At 56.2% G+C, this 15,602-nt stretch overlaps 2 protein-coding genes across 6 annotated transcripts in view; both read right to left on the bottom strand.

Annotated features, from left to right (window-relative positions):
- SARDH (sarcosine dehydrogenase) overlaps positions 1 to 2,638 on the bottom strand; it is a 59,589-nt gene extending 56,951 nt beyond the window's left edge. The window contains exons 1-3 of one of the 4 annotated variants that reach the window (XM_087869224.1): positions 2,256 to 2,638; positions 1,798 to 1,848; positions 1,064 to 1,218 (exon numbers count right to left, since the gene is read on the bottom strand). The gene's annotated coding sequence lies outside the window, so the exon portion shown is untranslated. Of the gene's footprint in view, positions 1 to 1,063; positions 1,219 to 1,797; positions 1,969 to 2,255 lie in introns of those variants that run through there. The other 3 variants (XM_045771024.2, XM_045771023.2, XM_087869223.1) reach the window with 3 other exon arrangements.
- Positions 2,639 to 11,557: 8,919 nt separating this feature from the next.
- Positions 11,558 to 15,602, bottom strand: part of VAV2 (vav guanine nucleotide exchange factor 2) — a 168,240-nt gene continuing 164,195 nt past the window's right edge. For both annotated transcript variants that reach the window (XM_045771281.2, XM_045771280.2), the window contains one exon: positions 11,558 to 13,825. In XM_045771281.2, the coding sequence (XP_045627237.2) occupies positions 13,778 to 13,825 (48 nt within the window). In that variant the 3' untranslated portion in view covers positions 11,558 to 13,777. The remainder of the gene's footprint in view (positions 13,826 to 15,602) is intronic.

Genomic DNA, 15,602 nt, shown 5'->3' with positions numbered 1-15,602 from the left:
TGGGGTGCTGAGGGGCACAGTGGGGGTGCACCAGGTGAGGCCCAGGGGACCACCCCCCATACCCTCCTTCCTTCACCGCCTCCCCGGGGCCCAATCGCGCCTGCACTCTAGGGCGGGCGTACTGAGGGTCTGGAGGGATCATTGGCTCTGGCCAGACCCACAGCGACCACGGTGGGAGGCAGAAGGTCCGGGTCCGCCCCTGGAGCTGGGCCCAGGCAGTCAGAGGCTCCTCACCCCCTCCCCTGCCTGGGAATGTACATTTCGTCTCCGCCCAACCCGGTGCCCTGTTTCCACCGTGGGAGCCACTTCCAGGGATGCAGGCTTGAGGGAGCAACGTGTCATCGAGACCCTCTGGACGGTGTGTGTGACTGAGCCCCGTAAGGCCTCTATAGAAACTATGATCTGGCAGCTGGGGGCAGAGACCTACTCGTCTTCAGGCCACAAGACAAGCCTCATGTGTGAGACCCCTTGCTGGCTAGCCCTGCTACCTGCCCATCTGGAGTGGCCTGCCCTCCGTCCCGTCCCGCCTCTCCTTGCCTTCCAGGGGCACAGACAGTGATGGGGCTGTGACAGAGCATGGGCGCGGGACGGTTGAAGGGGGCTCAGGGGAGGTGGAGGGGAGGGGCGAGATGCGGCCTGGGGAAGTAGGGTCACCCGTGAGGGAGGCCAGGGAGGAGGGCAGGGGATCTGAGAGCTGAGGACAAGGAGCTCAGGTCTCAGGGGGACCCAGGACCCAGAGAAATGACCTCGAGAGTGGGAGGGGGGAAGGGTAGGCTGAGGGGGAGGGGGCCTTGAGAGCCCCTGGGGCTCAGGACACTTCCCCGGGGTGTCTTCCCGAGTGCCTGGCCCCACGGCTCTGTGTTTGAGGAAGAGCCCCTGGCACAGCAGTGTGCCGCTGGGACAGGCAGGGGGGAGACTGAGGAAGGTGGCAGCCCCCAGGGGGTGTCACCTGGACACAGATGGGAGCGTGAGACGAGGGGAAGCCATGTTCATGGGTAACCCCCTCCCTGCCCTCAGCCGTCGCCTCCTCCTCCTGTGTCCCCCAGTGGCCTTCAGGGCTCACCTGGAATCCCTCCTCCTTCAGGAAGCCCTCCCAAGCCTGGAAAGTGACAGGAAGTCCACCTCCTCAGGAGCGAAAATGCCAGAGAAGTGTCTCCCTGGGGGTGTGTCCTGCCCAACCTGGAGAGGAAAGGACCCTCGGAGGGGCTCCTGGGCCCACTTCCAGGGTCAGCAGGACACAGAAGAGGGATTTAGTCTCGAATCCACCTGCATTAAGTCATGACTGATATCAATGAACTAATTAAAGAGTTGACCTCTGTTTCCAAGAGTGCCCCACACACCAAACAAAAGATGCTCTCAAGCCCATATGACTGCTGTCCCCATTTTACAGGGCAGGAGACCAAGGTACAGGAAGGCCCTCCAAGGTAGCCGAGGTCACAGGACCACTCTGTGGCCCAGCTGGGGAGCAAGGCCAGGCCCACATGCAGCCCAAGGCTGCAGGCTCTCCCAGGGCCTGGTTTGGGGCAGGGAAGGCTGGGGGGAGCCAACTCATTGGTGAGGATGTGTGTGAGGGGCCCAGCACTCAGGCTGGTCAGGGCTGCCTGCCCCCCACCCAACAGGGACCCCTCCCAGGTGAGTGGGGGCAGGGGAGGGGCAGAGACCTGTGGTGTGTGAGGGGGTGAGGGTGAGGGTGATGGGGCATGTCAGTCCCATGGTCTGGCAGCCCGCCTGCCCTTCTGCCCGCAGAGGTGCCCTGGGCACAGGTTGGTGCACCTCTGGGCCTGTCTCTGTCCTTACCTTTCGTCCTCGAATTTCCCAAATCGTCGTGGAGCCCCCAGGAGTGGTGCCCTACCAGTGGAAAGTCGGCGTCATGTGGTTGCTGGCATGGTCAAGGCTGGGCACTTGCCCTCCGCCCCCACGCGCACTGCCCAGCGCTCCTGCTCAGCCTCTGGCCCGGCCTCCTCCCTCCCTCCAATCTCTCCCTCCAATCTCCACGGAGCTGCTGACCCCCGGAAGTGGCCACCTGCCCCCTCCCTGCACTCTGGCCAGGCCTGCGGTCCCAGCTGGGCAGCGCCGGGGGCCCCCTGGGCACCCCTCCCACCAGAAGCAGCTGCTTCAACATTAACTTGCTCTCCTGCCCCTCCAGCTCTCTCCTGCCCGGTCAGCAGTGTGGCCCGTGCGTTACCAGGGGTGAGGGTGCAGGACAGCCCAGGGCTGGGGGGCGGAGGGACGGGTCTGGGCTTGAGCGACTTCACCTGAGCTGTGAAGCAGGAGCCAGAGCAGCCCTCGTCAAAGGCTGTGGGGTGAGGCAGGCTGATGGAGAAAAGAGCTGGCCCAGCCTTCGCCTGGTGAAGGAGGGCAGGGTGGGTGCCCGGGCCCCCACCACGCACACAGGGACCTGAGGTCGTGCCCACCCGGCCAGATGGTCACTGCAGCCGGAGGCAGAAAGAAGTCCTGGCCGACTCCGGTCTGTCCCAGCCCCGCCCGCCCCGGGGGAGGGCCCGGGCCCCCGCTCCTCCTGAGGGGCGTGCCTCCGGCCGGCCGCGACACCCCTGCGCGCCGAGAGGCCTGCCTGTGCCCGGCCCAGGGGCTGCTGGGCGCCGTCCCCTCCTTCCTTCTCAGCCGCTGCCGGGCCGGAACCGCCGGCCCCGGCCCCGGCCCCGCCCCCGGCCCCGCCCCCAGGCCGCACCGCCCGCGCGCGGATGCACCGCCCACCGCCTCGGGCTTCTCCAGGGCCAGGGCAGCAGGCCAGCGGGCAGCAGAGCTGGGCTGTGAACGGGGTGATGGGGCAGGTGACCTCACTCCCTTATCTCTAAAACGGGTTACAGGTATGCCGCGGGGGGCCCCGTGCACCCCTGTTTGCCGCTGCCTGTCTGTGCTCCCCATGCCCCGAACTGAGCCTGGCACAGAGGCGGTGGGCAGAAGTGCTGGGTAAGCAACAGGGTTGTGCCAGGCCCCGTGGCGTTCTGCGGGCTCCTTGGCGAGGTGATCCCGGGCCCCAGCAGGCACCTGCCCGCCCAGCTGCAGTTTGTTCACTCCGAGGGCGGGGGTGCTCACTGCCTTCAGAGGCAAGCCGGGAAGTCTGACCCTCTGTGGCCCACGCTCCAGAGCTCCTGGCTCCCTCTGGCGCCTCTGGTTTGCCCACGGCGGGGCGCCCTGCTCCCCATGGCAGGAAGGCCTGCCTCCATTTGACTGCTGGGGCACTGGGACCAGAGAGGGGAGCCAGCTTGCCTCAGGCCACACCGCACACTATGGGGGCGGAGGGCATTCTGTCTATGCCCAGAGGAGACACCCAGAGGAAATCCAGGAACTGCGCACCTACACCTGTGGGGGGACGAAGAATCGGAATAGGTGTTGATATAAAATTCGACCTCCGCCTCCCACGGATCAAAGAGAGTAGAATTTAGGCTGTGGTGAGTTCGCAGCAGTGTTCCGTTGGCTGCTGATAGAGGGGAAAGAGCAGGGGCACCACGCTGTAATTACTACGGATGAGACAAAGAATCGTGTTCTTGTTTGCCTTCTTTATTTCAATTTATTAATTGTCCGACTGTCTTGCTGCCAGTTTGTCCATCCTCTACATTTACTGAGCACCTACGGTATGCAAAGCACGACTAGAAGACCCAGAGACAATTTAGAGCCGTTGAGGGGCTCCGGGTTCAGGATGATGACAGATTCAGGGCGGGAGTGTGGGCGAGGTAGCCGTGAGGCTGGCTGTGATGGGGCGCTCCTGAGCAAGCTGCCCTCCCTTCCACCATCTTTGAGGAGGTGGCCCGGGCTCTGGCCTGGCCAGGTGCCACTACCATTCTCAGTCCCCGTCACTTGGACAGAGACTCTCACTCACTCCCCATGGAAGGCTGCCCTACCCGCGTGAGGCTTCCCTGGGACTGTGTACGGGCCCAGGGCACAGAGACCAGGAGGGGGGGCGGAGCTGGCCAGCAGCCTGGGGCCAGGCTGCACTCACTCCATGGGGTGAAGGACAGGTCGGGGAGCGTGAAGAGGGAGCGTGGCTGCAACCCCGTCAGAGCCCTAGACAGGAGGTGCACGGGTGAGGGACACAGGGGTCCCTGCAGCCCCAGGGCAGTGGCCAAGGCAGCCCAGACCTCTCCTGGCCCCTCACTCAAAGGCAACAGCTGGTGCAAAATTGTCCCCAACCGAGCGAGTGGCACGGTTGCCCTGGACTTTGGACAGGGGCCGTGGCCTGGCCGGGCTGTGGGTCAGGGCTGTAGACGTGATCGATCAGCCCTGCTCCAGCCTGGGAGGGGGGGTGAGCCACCTCGTCTCCCCTGGGCATTGGAGGGCCAGCTCCAGAGATGCCCAGGCTCCAGCCAGGGACACTGAGGCAGGGTCCTGCTGCCAACCTGCTGTCCCAGCTCGGGCTGGTCTCCTCTGGCCAAACTTCAGTTTCCCCACCAGGGAAGTAGGGACTATAACCCCTGCAGTGTTGATTTTAGGGAAGTTTTGTAACTTATTTACTGTATATTATCTTCTACTTTCAGTGCACTTTAAAGAAACCCGTGGCTCAAAGGGAAGTCCCATTTGACCCATGAGTGTGAGGGGTAACCCTCCCCCTGCCCCTGGACCTCCCCTGTAGCCGGCTGTCCCTTGCCCGCCTGGTCTGCGTGCACCTGGGCGGCCCTCTCCACAGGCCCCAGCCCGCCCTCCGCCCCCGCCGCTGGCCCAGCTTCCAGGACAGAGGGAGGCGTCTGCAGGCCGCCCTCTGACTGGGCAGACTTCCAGGGTGGAGCAGGGGGATGGGCGGGGGGGGGGGGGGAGGCTCAGCCACGGAGCTCTGTGCCCGGCCCTGCAAAAAAGGGACCACAAATACCAACAGGACAGCTTGCTGACTTCTGACGGGGGGGGGGGGGGGTGTGGGTGGCGCCCAGCCTGGCCCCCGGGGCCTCTGCGAGGTACCCTGAGGGCCCTACGGCGGGGGGGGGGTGGGGGGGGGCAAGCAGCGTGCTGAGCATTTTCCACATGTCCTCTCAGAGCAGAGAAATGACTGCAGCAGAACATAGCCAAGGGCTGCCAGAGCCGGATGGGTTCGGGAAGTTTCCAGAAGGACTTCAGGGCTGGAATTACACTTCAAGATTTTACTTTTCCAAGAAAGACCCCCAAAACAGTACATCGACTATCCCCATGCTTTCGTGAGGACAGGATGTTTCATCATCCAGGGCTCGGTGGTGGTCCCTCTCCAGAGGCAGGGGGCTCCCGCCCCCTCCCCACACACTCAGGACTGCGGCCACTTGAATGCAGGGGTCCCCAGGAATGGGAGGCTCAAGTGTCCTGTGACCCCTGGGACACACACAGCAGGGGTGGGCAGCCTCGTGCAGGCCCGGGGCCCCCTCTTCACCCTGCGACTGGTCCCACAGATTCTCTGTGGGTGCAACAACGTGGCGGGTGGAGCTGGTGGCTCCCACTGCTGAGCTCCTGCAGGGCCCGGTGGGGGGCCAGTGCTTCATGGGGGGTGGCGCCCCACAGGCCCCACAACTGTCCAGCGGGGGGACGGGACACAGCTTCGGAGGATCTTCCTGCCGAGGGTGTTGGGAGACGAGGATGGGGAAACAGTGGCCGTGGGCACGAGACCCCACCAACACCACCCGGACCCCCGGCCCGGTCAGCCAAGCCCTTTAGGCTCTCACACTGGCCGCCCGGGGCAGGAGGCCCCCCATGATTCAGGCTGTGCTTACATCTTCCTATGTGTTACCCTGGAGATTTCCTATAAAAATCCAGATTTGCAAGCTGGTCTTGAAAAGCTGGGACACAGGCGGTCTGGGCCCACACCCTGGCCAGAGGCACTTAGATGAGCCTGTTTCCTCCAGTTGGTCACTGTCCCTACCCTGCGGCTTTGCCCTTTCACACTCCCTGCTGGCCTCCGGGAGTTTTGCTTTTTCAACCCTGACCCGAACCCCAGGCATTGCCCAAGGTAAAGACAACTTCCTCTCCCCGCTCCAGGAGGGCCAGAGCACCCCCAAACAAGAACCCAACTGGGGAAATGTGGGTTTTGCAGTGAATAGGGGGCGAGAGGACTGGGGAGAGCTATCTTTGGCCCTGGGATCTGAGAGCCCTCTGGGTGCTTAGGTGAGGGGAGCAGCCCACGGTGGGTGGGGGCTTGGTCACCCCCAGGCCGTCAGCCCTGCAGGACTCTGAGCCTTTTTAGGAAACATCGCCTCTGGTGGCCGCATGTGAGTAACACACCCTGGGAGAGTTGGACCCAGAGTTGGGGCACAGCCCCAGGACAGGGACCTGCCCAGAGAGCGAACCCACAGGCAGGCTGGAAGGTGGATCCCCACGGGGACCGACAGCCTGGACTCCATCGCGCTCTCACAGTGTTCCCACGGACCACGCCCCTGGCAGGGAGCTTCCTTCCTGATGGCTGTTGGCTTTGTCTCGGTTTCCGGGAACAGCGTGAGACGCCCCCTCTCCTACTGGGATGTGTCCATTTCTCCCTGTGATTCCGCCAGTTTTTATTTTATATATTTTAAGGCTATGTTGTGAAGTCTATTAAGCTCCAGGATTGTTCTAGCTTTGCATTTAATCGTCCCTTTTTATCATGAAATAATGAACCTCTCTATCCAGTGGGGTGCTGCTCGACGTTTAACATTTGGCTCTTGAGGTGGGGAGCATTGGCTGATGTCCTTGGTGTAAATACCTTCTCCAGGGCCAATTTCAAGCTGCCATCGAGGAGTCACTGAACCTGGAGTCGGAAAGAAGCGTACAGGACAGGCTCTTGGGAGCCAGCACGAGCCAGTTCCCACGGACTGGTTTTTATACGAAAGCGTGCTTTCTGCCCAAAAGTGCTTTATGTCTGATACCAACAATGGTCTCTCCGCCTTCTCTGACACCCGCCTGGTGCATCTTTTCCCATCGCTCTGCTTTCAGTATTTCTGTGACATGATGTCTCAGTGGTGTCCAACACAGTCCTGCTTCAGACTGTGACACGAGGCTGTGACCTTCCCCCAATGGTGACAACAGCTTCCCCCAGGAGCTGGCGGAGCTGAGTGCGGGACCCACAAACAAGAGGCCCTCACCTGGCCAGGCTGCCTGTGTCAACCCTGGGAGCACAGCCTGTCCCTTTTCTGCTGAGCCTGCCGAGCTCACTAACCAGGGAGGGAAACAGCTGCATGCACGCAGCACGTGGGTCAGGGTTTGGGGTTTAGAGGGGGTGTCAGGAGAGACTCCTTCTCCTAAGAAACAAAGTATGTCAGACCAAAAAGCCACCAGGGCAGTTGAAATAAAAACCTCCGTTCTCTCCCCAGGGTGCATGGTTTTACCCCCTACGCGACACAGGTATAGCTTGCTTAGTGACTGAATGGAGGAATATTCAGGGTGCTTTTCAGATTCCAAGTAGGCTTGGACTGTGGAGAGGCTGAGAAAGCTCAGTGTTCTTTTCCCCATGAATCAAGATAACCCATCCGTCACCAAGATATGCCTCAAGGGGGTCTGACCACCTGTCTCTGCCCCGCAGACCCCTCATGGGCCTTCATCGGTAGAGGCTGCTATTCACCTCCCTGCCTCCCCCACTCTCTCGTCCTTCTAGGGTAATCGGACCCAGAATAAAGACTACATTTCCCAGCCTTCTTTGCAGCCAGGTGTGGCCATATGACCAAGTTATGGCCAATGAGAGTTGGCGAGTGAAACTTCCAGAAGGTATCCTTCAAGAGAGATGGTCATGCCCCTTCCCTGCTCCTTCTCCTTCCTATTGGCTGGAATGTGGATTCAGGGGCTGGAGCTGAAGTCGCATCTTGGTCCATGAGGTGAACTTGTGAGGCCACATCCAGGGGACCAAAAAAACCCTGAAAGACCTGGGTCCATGACACCGTTAGCCAGGGTTGCTGCCAGATTGTTAGGTCAGCACGAAATAGCCATCCCTTGTCTTATAGGCTGTCTATCCCTCACGGCCAGATCATAATCCAAACAGACCAAGGCTCACACTGATTGGCATGGGGCTGCAGAGCACTGTGGCCGGGGGGCTTGCTGCACCCATCGGATTACAGCTCCAACAGCACATTAAGTGTCAAGCTGTGGAATGATTACCCAGAGAGAATCCAGGTGAGCAAAACTCCCAGACAGATCCTATGTGCACATGTGGATTTTCTTTTTCTGGGGAAAGTGAAGGATCAAAACTAAATCGTTAGGGAATATAAACACAGCAGCCGTGACTAAAGAACAGGAGTCTGAGTTGAACTCACAAATGTAAAATCTTATCATGGGAGCTCCCCACCACCATCCCCTCCTCCAACGGTGGGGACAAGCCACAGTATGACACAGCCATTGGAACGAGAGCTGCAATTTCAAAACCCTGTAATTTGTGCACACTTAATAGATTTGTAATTTTCTACTTGGAAAAATTACATTTTAAATAGATAATTTGAAAATGCTTAACAGAGACATGAAACTTTTGTTCAAGGAATCAATGCTTTGTTTCGGCCTGAAAGAAGGGAAGCCTATCTCCAGTCCTTGGCTCTTGTATTACAAGCTGTCAAGGTCACCAATTTCGGTTCAAGTTCAGTTTCAATTAATATACAAGTTGTGTTACCAATTATCTTTATCCTTTAAAATTTAAGAATAAATTAAAAATATTTTATAATTTCCTTTTTGGTTATTAATTATTTAGAAGTATGTTTTTTAATTTGCAAACATGTGGAAGTTTCTTGTGTATTTTTTATTACTGATTTCTCTTAAGTAGGCTTCATGCCGAGCATGTAGCCCAAACTCATGACCCTGAGATTGACACCTGAGCTGAGATAGAGTCAGACACTTAGGGGCACCTGGGTGGCTCAGTTGTTAAGCATCTGCCTTCGGCTCAGGGTGTGATCCCAGGGTCCTGGGATCGAGCCCTGCGTCAGGCTCCCTGCTCCACTGGGAGCCTGCTTCTTCCTCTCCCACTGCTTGTGTTTCCTCTCTCGCTGGTTGTCTCTCTGTCAAATAAATAAATACAATCTTAAAAAAAAAAAGAGTTGGGCGTTTAACCATGTGAGCCACCCAAGTGCCCTTTCATTACTGATTTCTAACCTCACTACTCATGGTGAGTGAGAGAAGCTAAACTAGAGGATTTAAAATCCATTGGGGTCTGCTTTCTGGGCCAGTATAAGGTAAATCTTCATGGAGATGATGTGCACTCTGCAAGAGGCCCCAATGTTCTGCATATGCGATAGCTAATTATGTTATTCTACTCTCTATCCTTTTTTGTTGTTGTTTCAATGTTTGCTTGACTTTTTAGTTACAGAAAGAAAGAGAGAAAGTTGTATTAAAACCTCTCATCTATGCTTGTGGGTTTGTCCCATTCTTTTCAATCTCCTGTCAATTTTGCTTTATGTATTTTGGGGTTATATTATGAAGAGCATACTAGTTTAAAACTGTGATATTTTTAATTAAATGAGAGCTTTATCATTCTGTAGTAAGCCTTTTAAAACTCATGATGCCTTTTGTTTTGCTCTAAAATCTATTTGGCATGACATTAACTTTTAACTTGTCTGCATTTGTGGTTTTTTGTCTTTGAAGTCCAGGGTTAACCATTCTGTGTTAATTTGTCTTAGAGTATGGTATACCTTTTCATTCTTTTATTTCTGGAAAGTTAACAAACTGATTGAAATCTTTGTCCCATCCTGTGTTGGTTTTATCCATGTGTATTCATTTCCTTTTCACGATGGGGCTGTTCCTTGAGATGTCCAGCTTTGCACAGGAACCCAGTTCCGGCTCCTGGCCTCCAAGGTCCTGAAGCCAATGCCTTGAATGTTGGAATTCCCAGTCTCAACCCCAGAGGGCCGGAAATCTAGTGGCCACCTTGGTGTTGGCTCCCAATATCTGCTCCGGCTTTGTGTCTCTCCTTTCTGGGACAGGCCAGCTTGTTCCAAGCTCAGCCTCTTCCATTCTCTTGTGTTTTATATGGTGTTCCTATGTTTGTGGTGCAGGAGCAGAAAGAAGTGTCCACCTCACCTCAGAAAGTGGGTGTCTCCCATGTCTTGTCCAGGGAACTTTCCTAAAGCTCCACATGGCACCCTCTGCAGTGTCCCCACCCAGGGAAGTTCACTTTGTCAGAATTAAGGGGCATGATGCCTTGGTGCTCTGGGAGCCCTATGGGCATCAGGCCATCTGACCAGGAGTGTGTGGCTCTGAGAGGCTTCCCCACATTCTGGGGTGACCTCAGGCAGACAGACTTCTCTCCCCTCCTGGCCTCCACCCCCATCCACACATGGGCCTTTGAGCAGGCCTGGGCCTTCCTACCCTCCCTGGGTAGGACCCCACAGCAGGTGCTTTTGAGGCCCCCCTCAAAGCTCCTCAGCCCCCAGGACTCCCAAGTCCACCCACACTTCTCCTCCAGGCACCATGGCTCTCTGCTTCTTGTCCTGGGGCTCTCTCTGACTTGCTCAGCCCTGCACAGGGCAGCCAGGGACCACTGGCCCAGGGGCTGCTGAGCAAGCATCCGGGTCCGTCCAACCCCCGCATTGGTATGAGAACGCAGAACTGGAGCTGGCTCTCGGGGGAGGTGGTGTCAGGACAACCAGCCTTCTTGGGGCCTCATGCCTGAGAAATCTGCTCAGACAGGGGGCTGCTTCAGAAAAGGCAGGCCTCCCATCTGGTTCTCAGGGGCATCAGAGTGAGCCAGACTCTGGGGCTCTGGGTCCCAGAGACCAAGGCTGGGGTGGGATCCAACACTCTCTGGGTCACCTCAAACATCTGGACTCACCTCCCTGGTTTGCAACAAAATCTGACCCTTGCTGAGCACCAGCTATGCACTAGGCTCCAGGTCTCACTTGAACCTCACAACCCTGATGTGGGTCCTGGGGCTGGTCAACCACCCCATCGGTATTCTCCTGTCTCCTCAGTAACAGGGAGGAGGTGTGGCCATGTGTCCAGGGTGGCCATGTGTCCAGTTCAAGTCCTGCAGTCCCCAGCTTCCACCTCAGCCAGGAGGGGCCATATGCCTCAGCTCTGGGTAAGGAAGGGAAGAGGAAGCACTGTGCCGGCCTCTGCCTCTGCCCACAGCCTTGATGGCAGGAGCTCCAGCAGCCACCTTGGACCATGAGGCCACAGTGAGGATAGAGGCACATGCTGAAGAGGGGAGGAGCCTGCGTGAGGGGGTGCACCAAGCCATCCCTGGTCTACCTTGTCTGGACTGCTTCTCCATAGGGAGAAATCGATCTCTGCCTGACTATTCTGATTTTCTCTATCATAGGCCTCAGACCCACTCTCTAGAGAGAATATTATCTTTTATCTCCAACATATACATATAAAGAAACAGGCTTAGGAGCTGAAGAACATGCCAGAATGGCAGGGCTAGGGTTGAATCCCCTCCCAACGGGAAGACAGCGGCACTGCCCCTGCCAGCTGCTGGAGGGTCCCACGGGACACTGCACGGGAAACCTGTGGCACTGGACCAGCTGGGAGAAGGTGCTTGGGTCGTGGCCCTGGCACCACGATCTCTTCTTGGACCTGAACCCTCTGCCCGAGGCTGGGCCACCCCCGAGGCCTATGTCTGAGCCAGGCCACTGTATCCTGGGCGGACAGTGTGTGGGTGGGGCAGCCTCTCCTGGACACAGAAGGATCCAGCCACGCCTGCAGAAAAGAACTTCGGTTTATTTGCAATAAAAACTGTGGTCTGAAAAAACCTAGTGGCAAATGTACAGTTTGTGTTCCATTTGGGGTCATCACCAGCTGTGGGACCCCCAGATCCCTGACCCGCATGCATCGGGCTCCTAAGTGTTCACAGCTAATCTCAGGCCCCCAGGTCCAAAGCCCCTCCAGAGGGCCTCCTATCTCCTGCTGAAACCACCCGCTTCCCAGCCTGTCCCCGGCCCGCCTCCCCTCCTGCCTCATGCAGTGTCAAACCAAACCAAACCAAATACATGTTTCAAAACAAACAAAAACAAAACAAAACATTCACAAAAACCAGGGTTCTGACTTCTGTTTCCTCAGTATCCTTCGTGGTCGTGATGACTTGTTTCACGATGACCTCAAATATACATCCTTTTCTTGCTATTATAAAATATTTTCCTTATTATTCACAGATATATAATGGGAGCTTTGGATGAAATAATTACAAACTGTTTTCTTCCCTTAAAAAACAAACAAGCCAAACCAAAAACAAAACAACAAAAATAAAACCTTTCTGACAACAGTAAACATGAAAGGGGCTGGCTGGTTCTCCCCCCCCACCCCAGGCTCACGGCCGGGCCGGCCGAGCCCCGGGTTGTGCGCAAAGTGCTGGGTGCACCCTGATGATGGGGACTGGGGGCTGCTCTCTCCGAGACCAGCTCTTTGCTTCCCTCCCCTTGCTCCTCTGTCCCCAGACACGATCCTGTTCACCCCGGCTTCTCAAGCCTCTGCAGGCCGCCTCCTCTCTTGCCCTTGCTGCTAACTGTCCCTGACCGCTCCCCACCACTGCCCCATTCTGGGACACAGGGCTTGTGAGCCGAGCCTGGAGGCCACACAGCTGACTTCAGAGGAAGCCCAGGAGTGCAGAGTGGCAACCAGCACCCACCCCAGGAGGGGCTAGCCTTCCCCAGGCCCAGCCTTGCCCGGTCTCCTCCCTCTGCACAGGGCAGGGCAGCCGAACAAGGGACAGGGGACACGTGTAACCTGGGTTTCTCCAGCAGCTGTGGCACGGAGCCCGCAGGGAGACGGCATTCCTAGGTATCCTGCAACATCCAGGCAGAGTAAAAGGGTCTGGACAAGACAGCCGGAGCTCAAAGGCCAGGAGGCGGCAGGAGGGAGAGTTCAGGGGGTAAGGCCACCCCCAAGAGCACTTATTTCGAGCTGGCCACAGGCCCAGTTCATGGGCTGCAGGAGGAAGACTTGCCAAGGGCTAGAACTAACATTCTGTGCCAAAGCTGGGAAGACCCCCCAGAGCCACCTTGCAGGACACGGGAGACCCAGAGGGGCCACCTGCTGGGGGGCACTGGGGGGCCTCCTCCTGGAGGGGAATGTGAGCAGCAGGGACCGAGCGAGGGGAAAACTCTGTTTTCTTCTCACCCATATCAGGATTTACAAAAGGTGTACCCACCTGGCAGCAGGACAGGACAGACACACCCCTGGCACTCAGGACAAAGAACAGCACCATTGACTGGGGGGCAGGGTCGGTAACTTCATCGTTCACTAGGGCTCCCTCCTGAGAGAGGGACCTGCCCTGGGCGGTCTGCACACCCCTAGTGCAGAGGGCCATGGGGAGGTCAAGGGGCCCGCACAGACCCCCTAGCAATGCTCTCTTCTCCTACACCTGAACACAGCTGGGGCTGAGCCGGGGCTGCAGCAAACGGCCTGGCTCTGGTCCCTTCTGACTCTCTAGGCCCAAAGCTTCCCCTTGGGAGCAGCAGGAAGCAGGCAGGCTGAGCATCAGGGCTGAGCAGAAGGGGCTGGGGGAGGGTCCCCTCTGCTGTCCCAGCCCTCCCTGGGAGGGCACCTGCTGTTCAAACCTAGGCTCTCGAATGCCATCTCAACAGGACAGGGGCAAGATGAGCTCCAGCCTCAGCTGTCACCCAGAGCCTGGCTCAGAACGCCACTGGCACTTCCTCTCCCTAGCGCTCTGGTGGTGGCAGCCACGGCAGGGCCGGCCCAACTCGCCTCTATGTACAAGTAGCGTACCCAGGACAGGCCACCGAGGGCAGGCGGACGGTGGGCCGGTTCGCATTTAGGATTTTGAACACCCTCCCCATCCCTATGGGCTGTTGAAGACTGGAAGGTTGGCGGGCATGTCCCTCTCTGTATCACAGGGCTCGAGACAGACTTCAGAGCTGGACTCTTCCAAGAAAACCCACGAGTCCCGTCCATGTTGTCGCCATCACTGGATGCCCTCCTCCTCTACGTATGTTGAAGGAAACCAGCCGATCTGAAAAAGATGGCAGGATCACATGAGAGTGTGTGTGCACGTGTCTGCACAGGTGTCGGGGTGAGGGCCAGCAGGGGCTCGTGGAAATGGGGGATCCTGCAAAAGGCAGGAGTTCTAAGCCGAGAAGCCTGGTGGAGCCGCGGCCCTGGGTGGGAGTGACCCCCAAATGTACCAGCCCCGAGCAGTTCACGATGACCTGCTCTCCCTCAACGTGCCAGCCAGAAAAAAAGTTAAATCCTCCCTAGAGGAAAATAACATCATCCCAAGCCTCGGTGTCTTCTACACAAGCTCATCATTCAGTCAGGATGCAGTGACAGAAACTAAGAGAAAATGCAGGTGACAGAAACCAGTCTACCGGTCATTCAGGGATGGGAGTCATCAGTCCGGAAATGTAAATAACTCTAACATATGTGTTTCAGAAAACTGAGGATAAAGCATAAAAACCTACCAGTGAACTAAAACCAGAAATCAAATAGAAATCCTAAAATGGAAACTATGACTAAAATTAAGAATCAAATAGGATTTAGCAACAGATTAGACAAAGTGGGAAGAGAGCACTGGTGAACCGGAAGACGGGCCAGTGGAAAGTAGCTAGATGGGAAATAAGGGAATGGGTGGAAAACATGTAAAAGAAGGTAAGTGACATCTGGGCCATGATGAAGGGACCTGACACCCATGCGAATACAGTCCCCAAAGGAGAAAAGAGAAAACACAGCAGGTGCGATGTTTGAAGAAATGGCCAAAACTGATGGAGAACATCAAGCCACAGATTTAAAAATCGCTACAAATCTTGAGCAGAGTGAATACAGAGAAAACCACACCCAGGCACATTATAGTAAAACTGATAAAAACCAGATTTTTTTTTTTTTTTTTTTAGATATAACCCCCCACTGGGGAGTAACGGAGGCATTTCCTGCTGAGGAACAACGTTAAGAAGTTGGCTGGCTTGGGGCGCCTGGGTGGCACAGCGGTTAAGAGTCTGCCTTCGGCTCAGGGCGTGATCTCGGCATTATGGGATCGAGCCCCACATCAGGCTCCTCTGCTATGAGCCTGCTTCTTCCTCTCCCACTCCCCCTGCTTGTGTTCCCTCTCTCGCTGGCTGTCTCTGTCTCTGTCAAATAAATAAATAAAATCTTAAAAAAAAAAAAAAGAAGTTGGCTGGCTCTTGGGATGCATGGGCAGTTCAGTCGGTTAAGTGTCAAACTCTCAATTTCAGCTCAGGTCATGATCTCAAGGTCATGGGATCAAGCCCAGAGTTGGGCTCTGTGCTAGGCATGGAGCTTGCTTGAGATTCTCTCTCACCCTCTCCCTCTGCCCCTCCCTGACCTTTAAAAAAAAAGTTGGCTGGCTCTTTACAGAAATGATGGAACCAGGGACAATGGAATGACATCACCAAAGTGCCAAAATAAAATACTTGCTAGCTTCAAATTTACCCGCTGGAGAATCGAAATGAACTCAACATGATTCCTCACAAAAAGGAAGCAGGTCCCACTGGAGGATGACTGACCCCCCTGGGCGATGACCAAGAGAAGAGAAGGGTGTTCCTCACGGTAGAATGGTGCCTAATGAGCGTTAAAGAAACAATGGATGGAAAATCACTGTTTTTCAACCATGATACAAATAAGTGATGAGACAAAATTCACCAATGAATGATGATAAAACCAGCAGGTGAAAGTTTGATGTGGAACAGGATATTTAATAATTTCAAAGTATTACCCTGAGGTTGCTAATTAATTACAGTAACTTCACAGTGGAGAAACTCAGCAGATATCACCTC

The sequence above is a fragment of the Ursus americanus genome, chromosome 18 (genome assembly GCF_024610735.1).
Source record: "Ursus americanus isolate L20-20 chromosome 18, mUrsAme1.1.p, whole genome shotgun sequence".
Classification (NCBI taxonomy): Eukaryota; Metazoa; Chordata; class Mammalia; order Carnivora; family Ursidae; genus Ursus; species Ursus americanus.
The sequence above is the reverse complement of the archived record's forward strand: the minus strand, read 5'-3'. Positions and strand labels throughout refer to the sequence as shown.